A 23,535-nucleotide genomic window follows, 5' to 3' on the forward strand; every position below is an offset into this window, starting at 1 on the left:
ATATATAAGCAGATGAAACAATCTAACTACAGCATGACCTGACTTACCATGTTTGAAAAATAAAGCTAATCTTTCAGATCACAGATCAAGACAGTTTGGACAAAATCCTGGGTACACTCTGTTATAACACGATAAGTAGTTATCCTTCATCTACATTTCCATTTCCATTTGCATTTATTTGGTTATGGTACTGTGTGTTACTTAATTGTAATTTACAGTCTATTCTATTAGTTGTCTCATCTCAGCCAAGATGGGTCTTCCATTAAGAACACAGCAGAAGAGAGAAGGATGGAGCATGACATCCAGGCACATGGAAAGGGCAAATAAAGACTAATAAGCCAAAGGCCTGTTGGATATCAGTGTTCTCTGGACGTCAGAGGCTTGGGGTCAGCCACACAAACATTGCTGTTGAGTTTTGTTCACTACTTAGCTCCATGTTCTTACCATATAAGCCTAAATTTGCACAGTAATAAAAAAAAAAAAAAAACCCACTTACTTCCTAATATTGTGGTAGTGATTGTGTAAGGAATGGAGCTGACCCTGTATATGCATCAGAAGCACTGAGCCTGTGTAGAATGTTTCTTACTCTGGCTTCATGTTTTCATGCATGAGAAGTCTCAGTGTCACCAAAGACCTCTCCACTTTGGCACTCGTCGTGGAAAGAAGACAAACATGTCTGACTGGGGGCTACAAAGAAAGGATGGATCAATCAAGGCTGTGCTCCTCTGGTTCCTCTCTGTATTCCTGGTCTCTGCATTCTGATTGGATATGCATCTGTGTTATGCCTTAAAGAGGGTTAGCACAAGTTCTGTTTCCAAGAAGACATGGGATTCGTGGAGGTAAATTTTATTTGAACAAAATGTTCAGCAAGCCTCTCACCATATCTGGTCCTTGTATCCTAGCTTTATCAGGTAAGTGTGGTGTGTTCATTTCAACCTGATGGCTCATGTCACTATCTTTTCATCAGTTCTAAAGGTGGTTGGAAGAGGAAAGTGACACTCATTATATACATTTGATCTCAACGATAAATATTTTTGTAAATGGCACCATGGCACCAAAAGTAAGGCATAGCTATGTGCTATACTTTCTCACATAACTGCATAAATTGCCAACAGGGTAGTTAGGTGTCAGATTATAGTCCACATGAAATATAGTACTACCTACACATCCTACCTTCTTTTTCAACATTAACAAATTTCCCTCAAACATATAGTGGGCATAGGTCCTCCCAGAGTATAAAGAAATGCTATTAACATTATACTATGAATCTCAGCCAGAATGGCTGTGTAGACATCCTCTAAGATAGCTCCTTTGACCATATTTATTCTTTGCTTAGTGTTATTTGAGGCAATAAAAATAATAGTTGCAAATTGCCAGCAAATTTTTAGATTCTACACAGGATGGTTGGCATGCAGCTTCATAGTCAAATTCCTATCATATTTTTGCTATTATGTTTTTTAAAAAATATTCCTGTAGTAACAGCAGTTGCTACATGATATGCAAATCCAACAAATAGAAGAATAATAAAAGTGAATAATAAAAGTAAACATGTCAAAGGCAGTGTAGAAAACCAAGTTAACTATAGTTTATATGTCAGATGTTTGTAAAACGGAACATTGTTGCTCATCAGCATCTGTGGCCTTTGGTAGAACCCATGGCAGAGGTAACAATCTGAAGTTGCTCAAGTTCCTTTAGAAAGTGGCAAAACATTTGTATATAACCTGCCCATTTTCTCCTATAAATTTCAAGTTATCCTTGATTACTTACCACACCTAAAACAATACAAGTAATATTAAAATACATGCTGTTAAATATTAAATATTAACATACATATATCATATTGTTCAAGGACTAGGACGAAGGAAAATATCTAGCCATGTTTTGTATAGGTGTGTGTGTGTGTGTGTGTGTGTGTGTGTGTATAATATGCTTTCAATCTTGGATTGACTAAAGCCCAGATGTGAAGGCCACAGACACAGAGAGAAAATGTCACTTTATCCTGTTACTCCAGGGCGCCTGAAAACTTAAGCAAAGTGATTCAGAACACCAGATGATGTGGCGTGGTCTAGACATCCAGGCACTAGAAGCAAGAAACATGACAAGACTGACAGATTGCAGCTACTGCTTAAAGGTTCCCGCCTACATTGCTGCCACACTTCACAATTAAGATCCTATACAAACATTGAAATGAAAAATCCAAGAGGGTCTGAAAATTGGGTGGACTGAGTGTACTTTCATTAACCAAGGCTGGTTAAGAAGCAAAATAAATAAATTAGCTGTGATGGTTCATGCCTGTAATCCCAGCAGTTGGAAGGCAGTGGGGCAGGAGGATTGCCATAAGTCTGTTTTACACAGTGAATTCACCAAGGAGAGAGTAGAAAAATAACAATCCCCATAGCAGTCCCCACAATACCCAAATCATCTCTTGCTCTATCTGGAAGTCATTATTTAACCTAGGGAGTTTCTGGCTTTTCTAGAGACAATCAGACTGGGGAATCCATGATTCAAGTCTTTTGTCTCACCAAGCTCACATTCACCAACAGCCAGGACACACGCAGTGAATTAAGGTTTCTGAGGCCTGAGAACTTCATGTGGCTGAGCTCCAGATCCTTTAAAGTGATTTAGACTCCCAAGGGAACAGAAAACACTGAACTTCAGAAGACAGATGTCAGCAAATTCCCTTCTAACTTGCACAGGAGTCCTCCCAGCCTTCTGCACGCCCCTGTGGGCATCCGAGGCGCTCGCATAGTTATCCTGCTCCAGTGTTCTTAGTAATCATCTCTGCACAGAACTCGGAGGGTGTAAAACTGCCATGCACCAGCATGATTTACATGGTGACCTGGAGACTAAAGCAGTTTTTGCATTTATATTGGGGAAAATCCATTAACCGGATAATTTACATTTCCCTCTCGAATCTCCCTCTAGTATGAACATTTCCAAGTTGTTGTCAATGTCCAGTCTTTGGAAGAACATTAACTTCCATCATCAGCACCATAATCATCAATCCACATTGTAATGTGAGAATTATGGGGAACTCAGATTTGCTATGGCCCTGTGCAGAGACATTATTCTAGGTTTGACCACCAACTATCTGCCTATAGGGTGGAGGATGCAAATTACTTGGAAGTGGTACCCTGAAAGAAAAGGCCTGTTCTTGGAAGTCACCATCCTGGGAGCATCTATCATAGGAGCTGTTTCCAAGGTAGAAAGGAGTTAGGAAGTAGATTATCCAAATACCTAAAGCATACATTTCTTTTAACACAAAATAACAGATGTTCAAATGATAACTTTCATAATTTAATGTAGCCATGTCCAATGTTAGTTTTCTTAAATTATTATACTTTAAGTTATTTTTTTCTTAAATCGAAATCTAGGCGCACACACACACCAGTGAAATGATAGGCTTAACATGGCTATTTGGCTGGAGTGGGGGTCAAGGCTGGCTTTAAGAAACCATCCTTTTGTTTGTAAGAAACCATAGGCCTCACAAATGCTAGAATTCTAAGAGTCTCCCAGTAACCGGGCTTATTGCTTTTCTAACACATGCTTTCTAATATATGTTTAAATGTTAACATGTTTTAAAAGAGTGCCGTGTGCCATTTGAAGCATTCTCATACCCATGTTAATTTAGTTTTATTATAATAAAATAACTAGACAAGATTATAGAGGCTAAGGTGGATAATGGATATATGTATATCTAGGGATGCTCAGCAGTGTTTTTGCAGCTTTCTGAAGGCCCAATGTCATTTCAAATTAACACAATGCACCTATTAGTCAATCTAATAGTGAACAAATTCAAACAGCCTAAAAAATCCCATTCATTTACCACATAGTTTATCTAGAACTCTATCAAATCCCCATGACAAAAATATGCTTATTGTGATATGATACCATATTTTCAGTTTTACCCTGGGGTGATGACATCATAGGAAATACTAGAATGTGGTCTCTATGCCAAGTTACCTGAACACATATGACTGACTCAGAAAAAAAGCTTAAGAACTAGGAGGAAATGGAGCTCCACAATGTAGTGTTACCTTACCACTGGTTCATGGGACTAGACTCCATTCCCCATGTCTTACAGAGAATCTGATCCTATCAAGAAGTGATAATCTTCAAATGTTGGGAAAGGGAGAGTACTAGCCCATTGCTTACATGGGGATTTCAGCCCCTTTCCAGAGAAATGGTTCAGACCAGAAAAGTATTTCCCAAAGGCTATACCACTGCACTGGAGGGCTTTCTGGACAGCGATGTGTGCAAGTAATGCCTTTTCTACCCATCCCAGGGTAACTGGTGGGAGGAGGAAGATTTCCATTAACTCATTACTTCCAAAGTTGTGTCACTGACAAGTTTCAGAAGTTCTACCTAGAATCTTTGGAGCACCTTACCTCTTTAAATCCCTAGGTCTCTAAGTGCCCAATCCTCAAGACTGCCAGCTCTGAGCTGACACTTAAGAACTGGATTACTCTAGATTGTTTAACATTTAGCCCTGGAACACTCTGTCCTCCCTCGGTTCCTCTGGTAATAAATGAAGGTACAAATGCCTGGGATTTTTGAGTGCTTCTCCTATCAGAGCCCAGACTCTTCCAGTAGCTCTAGAACAATAATCATCCGCATCTCCTTTAATACCAAGACCCCGGGGAAATAAGACAAAGTTGCTTTAAATGTCAGACTCTCTATTGCTCTCCCTGGTGACCTTTAGGTAACCATAACAGTGTGCCTTCCAGGCTCAGTAGATGCCCAAAGTCCCAAAGACAGTGGCTAAATAAAAGCACCTCTGAAAGCCCCTTGAAGTTCCTACATGCTGAGACTCTTAACCAGCTGCCTTCCATTCTTGACCCACACACATTCTCACGTGCCTGAAGGAGGTTAAGCTAAGCCTGGCAAATCTAGTCATTAGAAGTTATTGTGGACATAGCTCTGCCCTTGGAAGGGATCACAGAAAACTCATTACCCTTTAGTAATAATAAATGATCAGAACCTGAAACACAAGGAGATCATGGATTTCATTCATTCATTCATTCATTCACTCAGTCAGTCAGTCAGTCAATCTTCTCTCCATTGACCAGACTGTAAACACTAATCAGACATGGACAGTGGGCTCAAAGACTAGGAAATGCACACATACACACTCAGTGGGACATGAGAGATGTAAGCCAAGTGCGGTAGCATCCACATGAAAAGCAGCGGCTCTTTTCTGGAGCACCAGGGTCAGTCTTGGCTAAGAACCTTCTTGAACTGGGTCAGTAGTTTTCACATTCTCAGACTCTACAACCTTTTTCAGTCCACATCTTACAGAGCCCTCGGAAGTGTCTGTTCACGTGGACTGTATCTACCCAAGTGCACCATATCTGAAGCTGGGACTGAGAGAAGGTAAAATATTTACCGTTCCATTTAAAAATAATAGCGACCCTGCTACATGCAACATTACCCATGGATTCTGTGAAAGATAATTACATTTATAAAACAAAGCCTACTTAAAATAGCAGTTTCTAACATATTTTTGCAAAGATTTTAAGCTCAGTCATTAAGGACTCCTAATGCTCTGGAAGAAAACTAGAATTCAGTTCCCAGCACCCACATCAGACAGCTCACAATCACTGACTGTAACTACAACTCCACAAAAATCTGATACCTTCTTCTGCCCTCCCAAAATGCATGTGCTCACACACACAGATATATAAATATATATTTTTCTTAAATCTTTAAATGGTGTCTTAATAAGAGTCCTAATTCTCATCTTGGCTTCTACACTGAACACAGAACCTAGTTATTTTCGCTGGATTATATAAAGACATTTCCTACTTAAAACAGAGATGAAATCAAAGTGATAGTGGTTATTTTTCAATACATCAAAGGTGAAAAAGTAATTTCTTCATGGTGTGGACTATCAGGGAACAGAAGCTGGAAGTTGAACTTTCTGTCCACATTTGATGTAAAATTGCACTGTCATGTTGGAATATGAGGATACTTCCTCTATGCATGGGTGCTTTTGAAGCAATACTTAGAAAATAGGAGAAATTCTTATTATCTAGATTGTCTAAATGTCAGCCCACTTCATGCTACAGGTTCAGAAATTCTCACTCTATTATTTCTGGTCTCATCGGAAAAGTCCTTTGGTGTTGGGAAACTGTGACGTCTCTGTGGCCTTCACAAGTTTTTATAATATTCTATCAGTTCACTTCAAAGCTGGAATTTTAGCACTAGCAGCAAAACTGTTAGTGTTTGTTGTTTAACCAAGCTCCTTTGTATCGGTTTTGAAGAAAAGCTGTGCTAACTACATTCAAACAGCTCCAATTCTCCTGCCCATTTCTCCTTCAAATAAAAACTGTGCAATGAGAAAAAAATAAAAATAAAAAGCAGGTACTTTAGCCTGTGACTCAGACAGTCACACTGCAGTTTGGAGCCAATGTGTATGTCCCTCTGAAGACCCGGAGGACATGTAGACAAGCATCAACAGCTAACAGACGATCAGCTGCTTCACTTCAGTCACCCCCAAGGAAACCCTGGATCTGGGAAAATAACCAGGGATGGCTACAACAGTTGATGTGACCATAATATTTACTGCTGTTACAGCTTTCCTCCTGAGTTCCAACAACCTAAACCAATGTAAATATCAACTCAGAAATCAAAAGAGAAAGTCCAGTGATATCTTAATATTATGATAAAACAATTTCAGTTTAAAGACTTCTGCAGGAATCACATTGGCCTCTGTGAGCCTGATACACTCCTTTGGGAAATAGTGAGCTAAACATGAGGCCTCTCTGGAGTTAGCCTGGTGAAGGTCAGCAGCACCAAGGTCACATGTGCCACCCTGCACTCCTTCAGATCAGGATTCTGCCTGACGCTGTGGTGCTGCAGGCGGGAATGGCCTGGTTTGTTCACCTTAGAGATCATCATCTGTCCTCTTGCCTAGCCTTAACACTGACCCATCTTACTGATGCTGGGCCCTGATGACAGCCCCAGCTTTAAGGTGGGCTGGAGGGAGTATGTGAGGATCCTCTCACTTGCACTCCATACTGTACTTCCTTTCTACTCAGGCAGAGGGATTTTCTAATGCTTGGACTGCACTGGTCAGTCATTTCTAAAGCAGTTTTGTTCCTGGCTTGTGCGTACTGATGTGACTGGGAACTGCTGGGCATCATGATTAAAGTCAGTCAGAGGTGTGTGTGTACATATGTGTGGGGGGGGGCAGGGAGGATGGGCTTCCCTGTGGATGCCACCTTCGGTTTTTCTGTCTTAAAAAAAAACAAACTAGTTTTTTCTTAATATTAAAAGTACCATTTTTTTAATTAAAAATAAAAACATTTAATATCTATTAAACTAAAAAAATAATGTTTTCTGGAATGTTTGTTTTGGAACAGCATCTCACTGTGAAGCCAGGGGTGGCCTGGAACTGACTATCCACCCCCTGGGTTGCACTGGTTCTAAGGAACCACTGTGCTTAGCTAAGAAACTATCTTCCTTTAAGAATCTTGGCACTTCATGAAGTGGTCAAATGGAGAAAACAATGATTTTAGAATTGAAATATTACTGAAAAATGTATTTAGAGTGCTATGAAAAACAAGGAATCCTCAGAAATATTTGAGAAAAAGGTTGTACCTAAGATACACACAAATACACACATACACACAAATACACACACAACACATATACACACAAAAAATAAACACATAAAATACACACACATGCACAAATGCACACCCATAACACACAGACACACACAAATACACACATAAAACACACATATACGCACACTGCACATATATAACACAGAATACACACAAACACATGCACATACATGCACAAATACATACAACATGCATAGCACACATACATATCACACACACACACACACACACACACAATACACACACCAATGAATCAAACAATTCAGAGTTAAGACACAAATGTCAGCAGTGGTACACTGTTTTGAAGAAGGCAGAGAATTGTAGGAATGACCTTGATGTCACCCATTTACCGGATCTCTGTCCCTGGAGCCTCAGAGTTTTACTTAAGAGTCAGAACAGATTCTAATTTTGTTTTAGATGACCAGCTACCACATCATTCTGAACAGAAACTGGTCTGAGGTTGTGCAGACAGTGATCTATTCTATTTACTAGACCAGAAAGTTTAAAGGAGTGGCTTCCAGGTCATCTGGGAAAATACAGCCTCCTTTCTTTCAAATGAAAGATCAAACTTAATTCTGCCTCTTCCTCTGGACATTTTCCCACATGATGTGATGCCTGGAGCTGTTGCAGTTACCTTATTATGAATCTGGTAATGAAACCCACACTCATCACTTCAACAAGGAAGCACAACGGTGTTAACGACTACTATGTTGAGACTGGAAGGGGCGAGTTGTATTTAACATTAGGGAACAGAAGCTGGCAGGAGAACACACAGGCAAGGAGGTAAAGAGGCTAGAATGAAAGTCTAGAAGAGAAAGAAGGTTTAAAAAAAGGTGAGGTACCAAAAGAGGTGGAATTCTTCCTTCTGTGACATGGTTATGACTCCTTCATTTTTGATGATATTGTCAGATCAAAAGGTCACAGTTGGAACTCAATATCTGCTCAGAAACGCTTAGAATTGGGTTGGGGATCATAATGAAAGCAGAATTTGTCCAGTTTGAGATGGAGTTGCAGCGAAACCAGAGGGTATTTATGCCTAATAACCTCAAAGCTTTAGGTAACCTATGAGACAAGATCATGGCAAGTGTAAATATGTAGAAATTAAGCTGAGAGCTTAACTATTTTACCAAAAGTCTGAAATAGGCACCTAGGGAAACGTGAGGGGAAGTTCATCAAGGTCAGTACAAAATTAATAAACAATTTTCAAGAAGAAACCAAGATCATAACTCAGAAAACCATAGAGCCTCAAGTCCATGCAAGAAAGAACATTTATATACAAAGCTTAGTATCTGCTCCAGACATGGGAGAAAAATCACATCAATTTTGGAAGAAAATTCTCATCTGCTCATTTGAGCACTGAAAGTTGAATAGTTTCAAAAACTGTGTAATTGACTAGAGCGATAAAATGTATATTAGGGAATAAATGGTGTCAGAGTGCTCTGATACACATGGAGAACACAAGGTGTCAATGAACTGAAGAATTCCCAAGAACCAACTGAGGGGCAGAATGAAAAAGAGCAGGAGAGAAGCTAGAAATAGAAACTGGGACAGGAAGGGACAATATCAGAGTTAGACACATTTAGGGAATCAGAAGAGTATGGCCACAGTCATATGTGTACAAAATGCAATTTTGAAGGAAGAATTGGGGGGGTGCCCAAGTAATTATAGAGCAGGATATTAGATGCACTGTCTATATGAAAGGTTGGCCAGCTATCATGTACAGGTCACTTGCTGGTTCCTCTAAATAAAAATTTAACAGAGCATAGCTACAGTGATTCATTCACCTAATATATTTACCTAGTATCTGTGGATGTCTCCTCACTATAACCATCTATTGAGTAGTTATAGAGACCAAGTGGCTTAAGATTGAAAATATTTACCACCTGTCCTTGCACAAACACTTGTTAACCTGGGTCAACACAGTTAATGGGCTTGTATAAAGGCAAGAGAGAGATTGAAAGAAAAACAGGGCTAGTGCCAAACACAATTATTGTGGAGTAGCCTGGACACTAATAAATGGGACAGGAAGGAAGAGAGGGCACAACTGAAGAGATGAACTCCCCAGACCAAGTGTTCTGCAAGGATAGCAGTGTTCCATATGTGCAAAAGAATGCTTATTTTGAAGGTATCCTTTTATGCAGTGTGTGTGTGTGTGTGTGTGTGTGTGTGTGTGTGTGTGTGTGTGTGTGTGTGTTTTCTTACTTTTCATTTTCTTGAATTAAATCTAGTATGTGGCCACCTAGCCCAAATTGCATTTCCAGGTATGGCAGGGTATAAAGGATGCGTGTGGCACTTCCTCCTTTCCTTAAATTACAAAGTCTTATTCTGAGCATCTGCCCTTCCCCTTCCAGCAACTTCTTGCATCCCTGTGAGCTGCTTTGCCAAGGCTTCAAGGACGGCAGAGGGATGGGATAGAAGGATCTTAGGCTTCTAAACAATTGACTAAAGCAGGAAATTCTGTCAAACTTCACCACCACACTAGGAGTGTCATCTGAGGGAGGCATAGCCTTTCTTCACTTAGCTGCTTTTACACAGCCTCTTTTTCCCAGAAAGCTAACATATCATGTTCATTCAAAAAATATCACTTGAGGAGTATCTTCATATCTAGGATTTATATTTACATGTGTTTTATATTCAGTAAACTCAGGAGTCCGTATGTGGCTCTGATGCTGAGAATTCATGCAATAGAATTTGCAATGGCGTGGAAAAGACAGTAACCATCCATCCCCTCCGCATGGGAAATGTCTGAGAGTGTGCAGAGGAGACACATTTCACACTTGGGCATAACGCTCCACCAGATTATGCCCCCTTGGAGTGCTAGAATAACAGAGCCACTATGCTAGTGACACTTTTTGTCCTCTGACAAATATTTGAGAGAAACAAGTTGAAATAGGACTTACTTCAGCCACAATTTTAGAGGTTTTAGTACATGATAACTCCATTGTCTTAGGACCATGGCAAGGCAAAAATGTCACAGAGAAAAGGTGTGGTGGATGAAAAGCTCTTCACCTCGTGTGGACTGGGAAGCAAAAAGGAATAAATAATAAGGAGTAATGGCCAAAATTTAGCTTTCAAAGGCATGTTTCTACCAGTCAACTTCTTCCAACTAGAGCACACTCTTAACAGTATCACCATCTCCCAATAATCTACTTAAATTTTTAGCTCATCAAAGAAGTAAACCATTGATTAGGTCCTATTCCTCAAGAGCCACAATCCCATAAGCTCTGATAATACACTCACACACTCATACACACAAACACACACACACACACACACTCTCTCTCTCTCTCTCTCTCTCTCTCTCTCACACACACACACACACACACACACACAGACACACACACACACACACACACACATTCAGGTGTGCTTTATTAACTTCCTAGGGCAACTTAAAAATCAAGATTCATCACATTAGTCACCCAAGAAATACTAGGAAGAACAAAACGGGGGACACAAAAAAAGTAAGGCAGAGAAAGAGAACAAGAAAACAATAGGAAAAATAATGAGGCTGAGAATTTATATGCAGAGAACAACTAGCTCTCCAGGAGAAGGCAGGGAGAACCAAAGCCTCACTTAGGACCACAGTGTGCATACTTGCAAGGTACCAGAAGGTGCTCTGTGCATACAGATTGCAGTGGAAATAGGGTTTCAGGGAAGCTAGATAACGTGTCAATCATACCTACAGTCTAGAAAGAGTTAAAAACAAATTTCTCTAGGTACTGCTACAATGTATATACTTAATCTCATGTCCCTTCAGCTATGTGTTGTCATTTTTAGACATGGCACCAAAGTATTACTTAAGTATTTATTTACATCCTTTGACCTATTTTTTTTTAATTTACCCTTTCTATTACTTGTTCCTTAAGCTATAGCTCATTATTTCTCACCCAAGCCAAGAAGTGCTATGACCCACTCATCTATCCCAGCATCCTTTGACTTTTACCTATTACTTACTTGTTCATTATCTCACTAACAAAGTCACTAATTCACAACTTGGTCATTATAATCATCCCATCTCCAGGTAATGATTTAGACATCATAGATCATTTTAGTGCTGTTTAAAATGTTCTACAAAAAAGAAGCAATTACTTTTATGGAGCAAATGTAAAATTGATACTAAAGTCTAACAAAGGTTAAGCAGACAGAAAACCTAAGAATAGCCTCACTTAGAAATAGTGTTGCAATGAACTCTTCATAAAATATTATTAAACAAAATCCAATTTCACATTCAAAGAACAATTAGTTATTAGCAGATGAAGACTGTTTCTCAAATGCAAAAGCAGTTCAAATTGAGGAAATCTATGTATATAATTTATTTTTCAAATAAATCCAAGGCCAATATATTAGTTAGTGTTGTACTGCTGTGAAGAGACACTATGACCAAGGGAACTCTTATGAAAGACAACTTTTAATTGGGGCTGGCTTGCACATTCAGAGTTTCAGTCTATTATCATCAAGGCGGGAGCATGGCAGCATCCAGGCAGAAATGGTGCAGGAGGAGCTGAGTGTTATGCATCTTTTTCCAAAAGCAAACAGGAGAACACTGGCTTCATGGCAGCTAGGGTGAGGGTCTTAAAGCCCATACCCACAGTGACACACCCGCTCCAACAAGGTCACGCCTACCCCAACACGGCAACACATCCTAATAGTGCCACTCCCTTGACCAAGCATATACAAACCAACCCAGGCCACAATCATATCACCAGTTCTATAAATACTGAAAAACATTTAATTATAAAAATATTCTTTGTGAAGGAAAAAAAATCAATTCTTTTTTAATATGCTATCTTTTATTCAACTTTACCTAATTTCCGAATCATATCTAAAAATTAGCAAATGGGTTCGTAGTAAAGATGTCATCTCAAATCAGAAGGAAACCTGTGGCCATTTAATACATCTGAGCATATAGAGATAGCTAACATATTACTTCGCATAGAGTATCTGGACAAAGGAATATGTCATACCACATATCAGAATAAGCTCAAGGTCTATTAAATATTAAAATGTAGAGGATAAACATTAGGATTTAAAAGAAAACCTATGAATCAGTTTATAATCTTAACATGTAGAAAGTATTATCAGCTAAACTTTAAAAAAGTATAGGATCTTTTTTTTTAAGTTTTTAATTTCATGAATTTCAAACCTTCCTCAAATTTAGCAACAAAATGAATAAACAAGGTCTTCCATGGTGGCAAACAGTTTTCAATTCAGAACTTGGGAAGTAAAGGCCAGCCTGCGCTATATGAGATCACCACAGAAACAAGCAAATCAAATATAATGAAGGGGGGAAAACACAACTTCATGTAAAATGCTTATAACTGAGATTATAGACAAAAGGATAAGCAAGCAGGTATCTGAGTATTTGTAGCACACAAAACTGACTGTCAATGTGATGTTAGCCTATGGGCTGACAAATACTACAAACTGTGTACTAACAATTACCAAGCGTGGGGATATAGAAACCTTCATCTCTTGCTGATGAGAATCCAGACTGGTATACCCATTCAAACTGACAACCTTGTTAAGTATTTATCATCTATATGATTGGAAATCTTCCTCCTGGCATATGATATATAAATTCCCCCCAAAGTACCTAAAGCAAACATGCACAATGATAATAATCAATCACAACATTGTATCCAATTGTAGGTAGTAAGAAACAACCTGTGTGTCAACCATCAGTGGGATGGTAAAATGTGGTCAATATCTACTACGGGGTGTTCTACAGCAATTGGATTCCTTTGAACTATGGTGTCAGTATTCCTTATATGCACTGCTAGATGTACTGGGATATATATGTCTGAACACTATATACATCTGAACATACTTGAGAGTGAACTAATTCAAAGTTAAAAATTAAAATTTAGTCATTCGTTCTAACTAAAATTGAAGTGGTGAAGAGGCACGTGTTATTAGAAACTACTATATTGAATAAAACAGATATAAAACAGTAACATTATTGTGAGATAAAAGTGGTCTATAATCATGTATCATAACATGATTAAGTCTTAAAAAATGTAATGCTGAGCAAATAAAAAAAAATGAGAAATGGTCAAACACACCTGTGGTCCCAGAACTTTAGAGACAGGAAGCTCAGAAGTTTAAGACCATCCCACGCTAAATAGAGCTTATTCTATAAATAAATACATAAATAAATAAAAATGTATAGTTGTGGGACAGCAAAATGACTTGGCAGGTAGAGGTGCTTGTTGTTGAGTTCAACACCTCTAATCCACACAGTAATATTAAAGAAAAGACTCTTATAAGTTGTCCTGTGACCCCCACAAGTATAGTGTGCACCTGCACTCTGACATACATGCACACACACACATGCACATACACATGTGCACACACTAAACATTTTTACAAGGCAAAGTAAATAGAAAAGGAAAAAAATAAAGTAAAATAGATGTCCAAATAAACTAATAAAGCCTTGGAAGGAGAGAGGCTTACATAGATGAGAGAAATCTAAGCTGTGAGTTGGGGGATATTTTTAGCATAAATATCTACATTGCAATTGTAATAAATATACACAAACATGGAGAAAAGGATGTATACAAAACTTATATGCAGCCTTTGGCCAGAACACAACTCCTTTGACAAATTGAAGACATTCTTTTAAAAAGAGAGATACTCAGTGTACATTCACTAGGACTTCTCACAAATATGAAGTTGTCCAGGTACAAATCTACAAGAAGGAGACTGTTGCAGACATCAAGGGGATGGGTATTATTAAAGACAGACAAATGAACAAACAAAACAACAAACACCTACAAATGTTCCCTAAAAAACTGGGGAAGGATCCAATTACTAAGTTTGCTGTTGGCCCTGCTGTAAGCACACAGAATCAGAACAAGAATTCTGCCAAGATAATAAATGTGTGTGTTAAATGTATCAACACTTCAAGGAGTCAAGATAAGTTCCTGAACATGTGAAGAAAAATTATGAGACAAAGAAAGACATTAAAGAAAAATATACCTGAATTCAACTGAAGAGATGCATTTCAGTTCTGCCCAGCGTCTGGGATTAAGGAAGTAAAGATGAGAAGAAGGAGGACTCGGGTATTTTTTAGAACAGTCCAATTACTTTATAAAACTATAACCATGGATATATTATCACACAAGAAAAAACAAGAGGCACCAACAGATAAGCATTTACCAACATATGTAACTTTAGTGTGCCAAGAGCCAACTCTAAAGCCAGGGAATTAAAATAAAAGAAATCACTTAAGACATTCAAGGTCCCAAAGGTAGGCTTCAGAATGTGACAAAAATAAATAAATAAATAACTCTACTATAGATGTCCGAATAGTCTTAATAAAGGCAGTGAGGAGCGCATGCTGACCCAGGCAAGTTTGGAGATGAGTAGTTTTTAAAACTAAAGCAAAAGAAAGTGTACCGAGAACTGTACTCTCACTGTCCGCCATTTCGCATAGGGTGTGGGTAAGCAGTTCTAATAACTGCCACGCACTCCAGCCTGGAAGTGGGATTCTAAATAACTGGCTGGCAGATGATCAGAACCAGGTTTCTCATTGTGGAAGGAAGATGGGAGAGAAATTGCAGACTGATTCATGGATCCATTAATTATATAGAGAGTAGAAAAGAGTTAGAGTTGTCAGTATGAACTGATGCTTAACTCGATGTGTCTAAAGATAGAAATGCTCTCAGCATTCATGTGTGTATGAGTCGATTTTGTTTGTTACTTTATAGTGCCAGATGACAGTGTAGAAACAATGATTTACCTAGTCAGTACATAAAATAATTCCTGGAGCCTATATCTTATTGTTTTTTAATACCATTTTCCAGAAAGGAATCAGTGTTCCTGAGAGTTAGAACTATTTCAGGTGTTGTGGGAATACCTGAGATGAACCTAGGAAAACTTACGTTAGCTAAAAGTAAGACATGTTCAAAACAAAAGTCCACACTAATAGAGGTATGTGAAATACACAGGAGCCAGCTGAAATAGTTCCCATCAGGCAAAGCTAGAACAAGCAATTTGTGTAATAAGATCAATAGAATAGTATTGAATTAAAACCCCAAATATAAAATAAAAATTTTCTAGTGTATAAAATAAGTATTTATGAGTCCATTTGCTATGAATGAATGAATGAATGAGTAAATAAATAAATAAACAAAATACAATTCTTTCATATAGGATGATTCTAAATAATTAAGACAGAGACTAAACCTATAAAATAAGTAGTTTTGTGTGGTCTGTGGACAATGTGTTGTGATGGAGTTCAGTTCAGAATGGGGAGAAAAGTGAACCTCTACAGAGGGGACCTCACAGCACAGCCTAACTGGGTTGTCAAGATAAACAGCACCTGTTATCAGCCATGTTAATATCATATAAGATAAATGGCAGAATATTCCTTCTTCCTCAAACCTCACATCTCTTCTAATTACTGGGGAAAGATCAGAGGAATACCAATGGAAGAACATTCTACAGATGACTGACCAATGTTGTTCAAACTGACAAGGTCATTGAGAACAAGTCTGAAAACCTGTCTTTGGCAAGTGAAGTCTAAGGAAACTGGACAAGTAAATGGAATGCGGTACAGTGCTCGGGACCCTGAGCCAAAAGCTGCTTCTTCAGCTGTGACAAGAACATCAGACTAATGTGAAAGGCTAACAGGAAGAGAGCCTGAGTGCCTGTGTATCTCTCTATATTCTAAATAATGAAACATGGTTTTCAAAAAGAAAAAAAAATCTGTCATCATCTTCAAAATCCCTCTCATCCCTCCCTTTCTCACTAAGACATTTTATTAGCGACGATTCTACTCATTTTGTCTTTCGTATCCTTACTTTGCATAAATATTCGACCACTCACCTAAGATGACTCCATCACACATGAAGACGCATCATGAGTATGTCAACATATTTACTTCCTATCTTCAATTATCGGTGCTTGTATGTTCTGCTGTCACCAACAGCATCGCTGCGAATGATCCTGGTAAACACTAAAGACTTTCTGTGTGGTGCAGTTCATAGCTAGAAGTGAAACTGCTGGGTCTTTGGGTGGTCACATTTTCAACCCTGCTTTTACAAAAGTTGTGGTATTGATTCAGATTTCCCTGAGCAATAGTCTAATTTTTATGAAGTGTTCTGTGAAAAGAATCCTCATGAAGATGTTTTGATTTCCTTACAAAAATTTTAAACTACATCATATTTATAGTAAAAGTAATATGATGATAGATATCATTGCAATGCATTAGACCCCATCATAGGCTAACACCCTGGATGGTTAACTTGCTGTAGTCTGTGGGCATCTATCTGAACACTGTACAAAAGTGAAGAAATTAGGATGTGGTATGTCTCAGCTGAAAATGTCCCAAGTTCTGCACTCAAAAACTAACATTTATCTGAGAAACTCCTAGTCATTTAATTTTAATCATATTCAAAAGAAGGAAAGTGAGGGAGGAATAAAAGAAAAAATTATAAGAGGAAGGAAGCAAGGGAGGGAATATATATATGTGTGCATACATATACATATGCATGCATATGCACATATGTGTCATTGCTCTATAAAACAAGATCTCAATCTTCCCTCCAAAAAGGAATAAAGAAATTAAGCTTGTATTTATTTTTCTTTGATAAGCTCCAATGTCTTAAATTTAAGCTGTATCAGCAGATCTTGAAAAACACTTGAAGCATCATAAAAATTCATCATTCCTGCATTCAAAAGTCCTTTGATGTAAAAATATCTCCATTTCTGTGGAGAAACAGTAAATAATAACTCTCTCAATACTATAAATTAGTGCGATCTGCTTGTGTGTGTTGTTCAAGTCCTGAAAACTCCAGCTTATGATTGCTATCATCCATCCCTCCATGTCTCAGATGAGGCAGCAACTCCATATAAGCTTGTTAACTGCTAATCTAAACAGTTCTGTGGAGGAGAAAGGGAAATAAAGAAAATACTCTTGAAAGTTCCACATTCAATGGAAGATGGAAAGTCAAATGAAAAGAAGCTAGGGAGACTGAAGTGCTTCAATTGCTTACTGTTAGCCCAAAGCCCACCTGTAAGGAGGAAATGCTGTCCAGTGTTAAATCTAAAGCTGGTTCCTCACTACATAATGGCTCACTGGGCTCTGATTGTACATTCTAAGCAGCACAAGACTATATAACAAAAGTCAGAAGCTTCCTATGGGAGTTAAACGTGGTGTTTTTGTATGGGCTCATGGTTCTGCCCCTTCATATTCTGTTTGTATTTCGAGGGGGCACTTCTCAGAATACTAGCATAGTGTCAGCATCAACTGGCTTGTTCATCATGCCTGTGGACGCCATAGTATATCTCCAAGTAGTAAAGGAACAGGCCTAGAAATAAGAATCCCCCAATTATTCATAACCGAATCGAACTTCTTCAGTGTTTCTTGATGGGGTTCACCCTCAGCACTGGGCCTGTGAGGAAAGACTCAGTGGACAAAGCTGTTCCAGAAGCATTTGCACACAAAGGATTTCTCAGTAGAAAGCAGATAAATATGTTTTCTTTATCCTTTTAATTGCCAGGGATCTTTATTTTTGTAAAAGGATAATTTTGGAAAAAAATTAAACCATACAGCACAAGACATAGAGAAAGGACTAAGTGTCATATTAACTCAGCCAAGTTTAAATGACAGACAGGTCACCCCTTTATTAACAAGTGGAGCCTGAACACTCTGTTTACCACAATGATCCTCATAGTTCTCCCCTGTTGGAGTGGAAGGTAACCTGAGACTGACACATCTGTCTTCATAACCTATTCTTCTAACCACCACACTGGACTACTCTAGATACCTTTGACAGCATCTTGTATGTGGGTCCTTGCTACACCAATGCAGGCTGGTTTATACTTAGATGTGCTTTCTTCCATGAAATCCATGACAGGTAATGCAAGATGCCAAGACTCAAGGACAAGCTGTCTCTTTGTTAAGGTTTATACATGCAAAGGCTCCAGAGTTGATTTGAAGCAGAAGACCCTTTCCAGCCATCACTGGGAGTAATAAGCACATCTTACTCATAACACTAAAAGTCAGGATGCCCCTTCACATTAACTGTATTCCCAGATCAAATATTCTCCCAGAGCAGGAGTGCCTGCTTCTATGAAAGCCAAGACACAATGTTTAATTGAGATATTAATCTAGTAAACGGTTGAAATCTCCCAAGAGGATAATATGTACTCTTTTCTACTCAAATATTTCTTAGTGAGAAAATTAGTTACTTTGCAATACTTTAAGGCTCTTAACAACACACTTGAAAGCAGAGGTTTAGATTACCTGGCTTGGATTTGCCTGATAAGTATCACAAAGAAGACAATCGGCCACAGTAAATTTTATGTTTGTGGAAAGGCAAGCAGGCTAGAGATGGAATATAAACACGCCAGTTCAAAACTATGTATAACCAAAGAAGATCTAACTTATAGTGCCATCTTAACCTTGTACCACAGCCTGCAACTTGCACCTCAAAGAACAGGAGACAAAGAATCCTTCTACACGCCCACATCTTATAAGTAAAATGGACAGGGCTAATAGCTGAGATAGCCTCTGGAGCCCATCTCACTAATTCCAGGTCAAGCCAGCCATTCCTGCCTGACCTGTAGAGAGCCCTACTCTCCAGACCCACATGCAGCCTCCACTCTAGTCAGGGAGCTCTCCATATAGCCAGGTCTTTCCTGTATCCAAGTATTCATAGTCACCACTATCCTGTTAAGTAACCTGTCCACATGACCTCAAGTACCGTCACTTCTAGACAAAGCCTACTCAAATCTATCTTTTACTTTATTCATATAAATGCGTAACACATATATGTATATATATATATATGTACATGGTAGTCTTTGTAAAAAATAATATATGTATATAATACTGTGTGTGTGTGTGTGTGTTAGTCTTTGTAAAAATATAAGTGTTCCAGATGACAGTGGTCTGTGGAGGGGTAGGAAAGGCTTCACAGAAAGGTTATCTGGGTGCAATGATCATAAACAGGACACCTGTGAGCAGGGAAAAGACAAAACATCCCCTAGGGAGAGGAAGGTATATGCAAAGTATGTAAATCATCCCAAAACTGCAGATGACTTTGATGGATTCGAGGCTTAAAAGGTTGACAGCAAGATCACCTATTAGAGACCCTTGCTTGATATGGTTGATATGACTGTCTTTGACTCACTGAAATGCTAAGACTTCATTCTCAATGCAAAAGAAAGCCAATATATGTTTTGTTGTTTATTCTCATTTTCTTTCCAGAAGTGACAGGACCTTATTTTGTTCAAGGCACTGCTAAGCACATAGTCCATGGAACCTGCTCTTCTCACAGGAGTATCTGTTTCCTTGGTATTCTTATGCCTGTCAGCATCCAAACACACAACTAGGTATGATTACAGCTCTTGTAAGCATCTTTGTGTTCTTGATGAGTACAAGGTACCTGGGACCAGGGATGATGTAGTTAACTTCTGTGTCCTGATAGTCCCAAAGAGAGTTAAGAAATATAAAATTCATAAGTTTCCATAACTACTGACTGGAAGCTAGTCTGTCACTAGAGAATTGTGAGACAAGATCTACACACTAATTATTACTTCCCTCACTATGAATCTTTAGTTGCAGCATTCAGGACCACAAAAGTTAACTTGAAGAACACATGTCCTTCAGTCTGTCTGCCATGAACTTGGACTCCTCTCCCTTTTTGCTCACTTAGATGCTGTTCCTTTGGAACTCCAGGCCAAAAGGGTCAGACACCAGCAAATCACTGGTCCAGTATGGACGTATTTTGGTACTTAGGAAGTTGAAGAACAAGCATGCACTTTCTGGTCCTGAAGTGAAAGTGCCTATGCTTCTGTGTAAATGCCTTAGTGCAGCAGGTTACCATAGCAACTCCAACAGGGTGCTGCAGTGGGCAGCTTTGTACAAAGGCACAGAAAACCAATTATTGAACATCTAAGCTTTGGACATCTAGCCCATATAGGTCTATCACAGTATACAGGCCTGGACTTGAAATTCTTCAAAAGGAGAAGTGGAGTTCTGTGTGGCTGTTAGCTCAGCCTCCCCTTTTCATCCATATGTGTCCACCTTTATGCACAGTAAATACTGCATGCAGAACCCCAAACAGCCTTTTGAGAAACATATAATTCTCCACATTCATTCTTACAAAGCACGACCAACAGACTGAATTTGCACATCAGCATGACTTCAACAGAACTTTATAGCCACTGAATAACTCAACAAATTGTATGCTGTAATGAGTAGCATATCCACGCTATTCCTACTGCTAGCCCCCAGTCTTTATTATGTTATTGGTGTTCTTCCTGAAAAAAAAAAATCCATTCAAGTGTGTAGGCTGGCTTCACTGGGTTTAACTGAGTTGCACTCCAGGAACTGTAAATGAACTTTTCATAGGACCAGGCAATTTTTAAAATTACTTCTCCATTGTGACTCAGAAAGGAGGGTTTACTCACCTACTCTTTATGCTCTCAGTTTACAGATGAATCTTTGTAAAAGAAGAGCAGGAAGAACGGGTCTAATTTCACCTGTAGGTTCAACCTACACAGGGCCAGTAGGGAACCATCCTTTTACAAAGTGAATTTGAGTTTGTAGAACATTGAGTAAATGTGATCCTATACTGGATTGATTCTCTCTCTCTCTCTCTCTCTCTCTCTCTCTCTCTCTCTCTCTATCTATCTATCTATCTATCTATCTATCTCTGTCTCTCTCTCTCTCCTCTCTCATGAGTTGTAGTTACCTTAAACCCTCCTCCTGCACAACATTGGAATATGCCAGGCACATTATAAGACTTCATAATTGTACTCCAAAGACATGAAGTGCACAGTCGGTGCAGAAAGCATGGAGAGACATTAAAGCTTTAGATGGTGAAGTAGAGAAATGTGTTACCTAAGTCATATGAGCCTGTGATGCTATGCAAGATGCTGGTAATAAAATCAAGAAGGGCAGTGTCAAAGGGTTATAAGATTCAGGGCCTGAAAGAATTTTTGAGACCTAAGAAAATTAGTAGAAAGGAATCAGAGAGATGTAAACAAAAGGAAAGAGAGGCCATTCTGTGTGCAGGAATAGCTGTACCTACCTAGGGTAGTTTAGAGAACAGAGGAAAACTACAGTAATAATTGGACCACATCACACAGTTGGGCCATTTCCTTAGGAGACACTTTAAAATGTTATGGAGATGTGGAGGCACCCAAATAAAGAGGTTGTTAGATTTAGGCATGAAGGTACAACTTCCTAAGATAAACTCCAGGCGCTTTTTGGAAGGAAGGGTATCCAATCCCTGATGAGTGAGGTTCAGCCCTAGCAGTGAATCCACACATGCTGGCAAGATGACCACAGAACTCCTGTTCTTAAAGGCTGGGGATGGCTGTGGGTGGGGATGGGTGCCCAATGATGTGAAGCAAAGAGCCACTAAGCATGTGGCATGCAAGGAGTGAGAGAGGCCTATGAGAGTTGGGCTGGAAACTGAAGCTGTTCAGATGTGTTCCTGAATGAAAACTCCCAGCTCAGGGCTCAGGAAGATTTCAGAGGCACTCTAGCAACCTGTTCCTTTGGAGCAAGGCAACTGAGAGAGAAGGGTCAGATCTCCAAATTGAATTTGGGGAGACATCAGGGGCACTAAGGCCCAAGTGCTGGCCTGCAAGTGGGTGTGGAGAAAGGTCCAGGAGTGGGGCGGTTCCAGGGAGGTAGCGTGGGGGAGGGGAAGTGGCCACAGCAAGTGGATGTGTGGAACGGGCCAAGGGGTGGAGGGGTGCCTGTCCAGCGCCTCCTCCGGCCTCTTCCACCTTTCCCGGGACTCACCCAGCACGAAGTAGGGTAGCTCCGTGTTCTCTAGGTCGTCCACCACGACCATTTCTCCTGGGAAGTCATTGCGCACCGAGAAGAGAAGCTTGGGTTCGGAGGCCGAGGGACTGTGCATGATGCTCAGGTCGTTCTCGCGCAGGAAGGGCAGTGCCGACACAGTGATGCTCTTGAGCTTGCACTCCAGCTCCTTGGATGGATCCACATCGCCGGCAGCCGTGGCCAGGACAGCCACCGGCCCCCAGCAGCAGGCGAGCAGGGCGCAGAGCCCTGCTAAAGCCATCTTGAGCCCTGGCCGCCTTCCTCCCAGCGCTGCGATGGTGGGGGAGGCAGCCAGCAGGGAGGGAGCAACGAGCAAGCAAAGGAGGCGGGGGAGGTTGGGGAGGGAACACCGAGCTCGAGAGCCCTGGTCCCCGAAATGAGACGCTTCTCAGAGAGCCCTAGGTTCCAGCGCTGAGGTCTGGAGAGCCTGGCTCTTTGTTTCCCGGAGCTGCTTATCTGGGGAAAGGGAAGGGGGGTTGTGGGGGGGGCGAGAAAAAGGAAAGGAAGGATGTTGGGAGGAAGGAGGCAGAGAGCTGGGGATTCTAGGGAATCAGGTCAGTCCCCAGCTGGCTGACGATGCTCCTGCCTTTCTCCTCCTTTCCATCCCCCAAGCTCTTAGTTATTAACTACCTGCTTTGCATTTTTAAAATTGCGTCTTTGTAATGCAAAAATGTCTCTTGTCGCAGCTTCGTCCAAATGGCTTGGGAAAAGGCATACACTGGCACACACCTTAAAGGGCTCATCTTCAAAAGCAGGTGTGTGTGGGGGTTGGGGGTGTCTTTCTGGATAAAAATGTGCCCAGTGTTTTGGGTATTTGTGGGTGTGGGTTTTCTCCTTGTTCTTCTTGTCCTTTTTCTTTTTGTTCTTCCTTCTCATCTTCTTTCTCCTTTTCCTCCTCCTTCCCCTATCCTCCTCCTCTTCTTCTCTTTAAAAAACAAACAAAACAAAAAACCAACTTCTTAGTTGGACTGGATTTGTCTGTTAAATGAAGAGGGTGTTGAAATAAATGCACATGTATACATTTTGATCCAATATGTATTCTGCAGAATAATTAAAGATAATTTTTGCAATATTGATGTAAATAAAGCAATC

At 39.8% G+C, this 23,535-nt stretch overlaps 1 protein-coding gene across 2 annotated transcripts in view; it reads right to left on the minus strand.

Annotated features, from left to right (window-relative positions):
- Positions 1-22,684, minus strand: part of ASTN1 (astrotactin 1) — a gene marked incomplete at both ends in the record, with an annotated part of 305,294 nt that extends 282,610 nt beyond the window's left edge. For both annotated transcript variants that reach the window (XM_080936628.1, XM_080936627.1), the window contains one exon: positions 22,402-22,684. In XM_080936628.1, the coding sequence (XP_080792754.1) occupies positions 22,402-22,684 (283 nt within the window). The remainder of the gene's footprint in view (positions 1-22,401) is intronic.
- Between the last annotated feature and the right edge of the window lie 851 nt (positions 22,685-23,535).

Source organism: Micromys minutus (assembly GCF_963924665.1).
Source record: "Micromys minutus genome assembly, chromosome: 1".
NCBI lineage: Eukaryota > Metazoa > Chordata > Mammalia > Rodentia > Muridae > Micromys > Micromys minutus.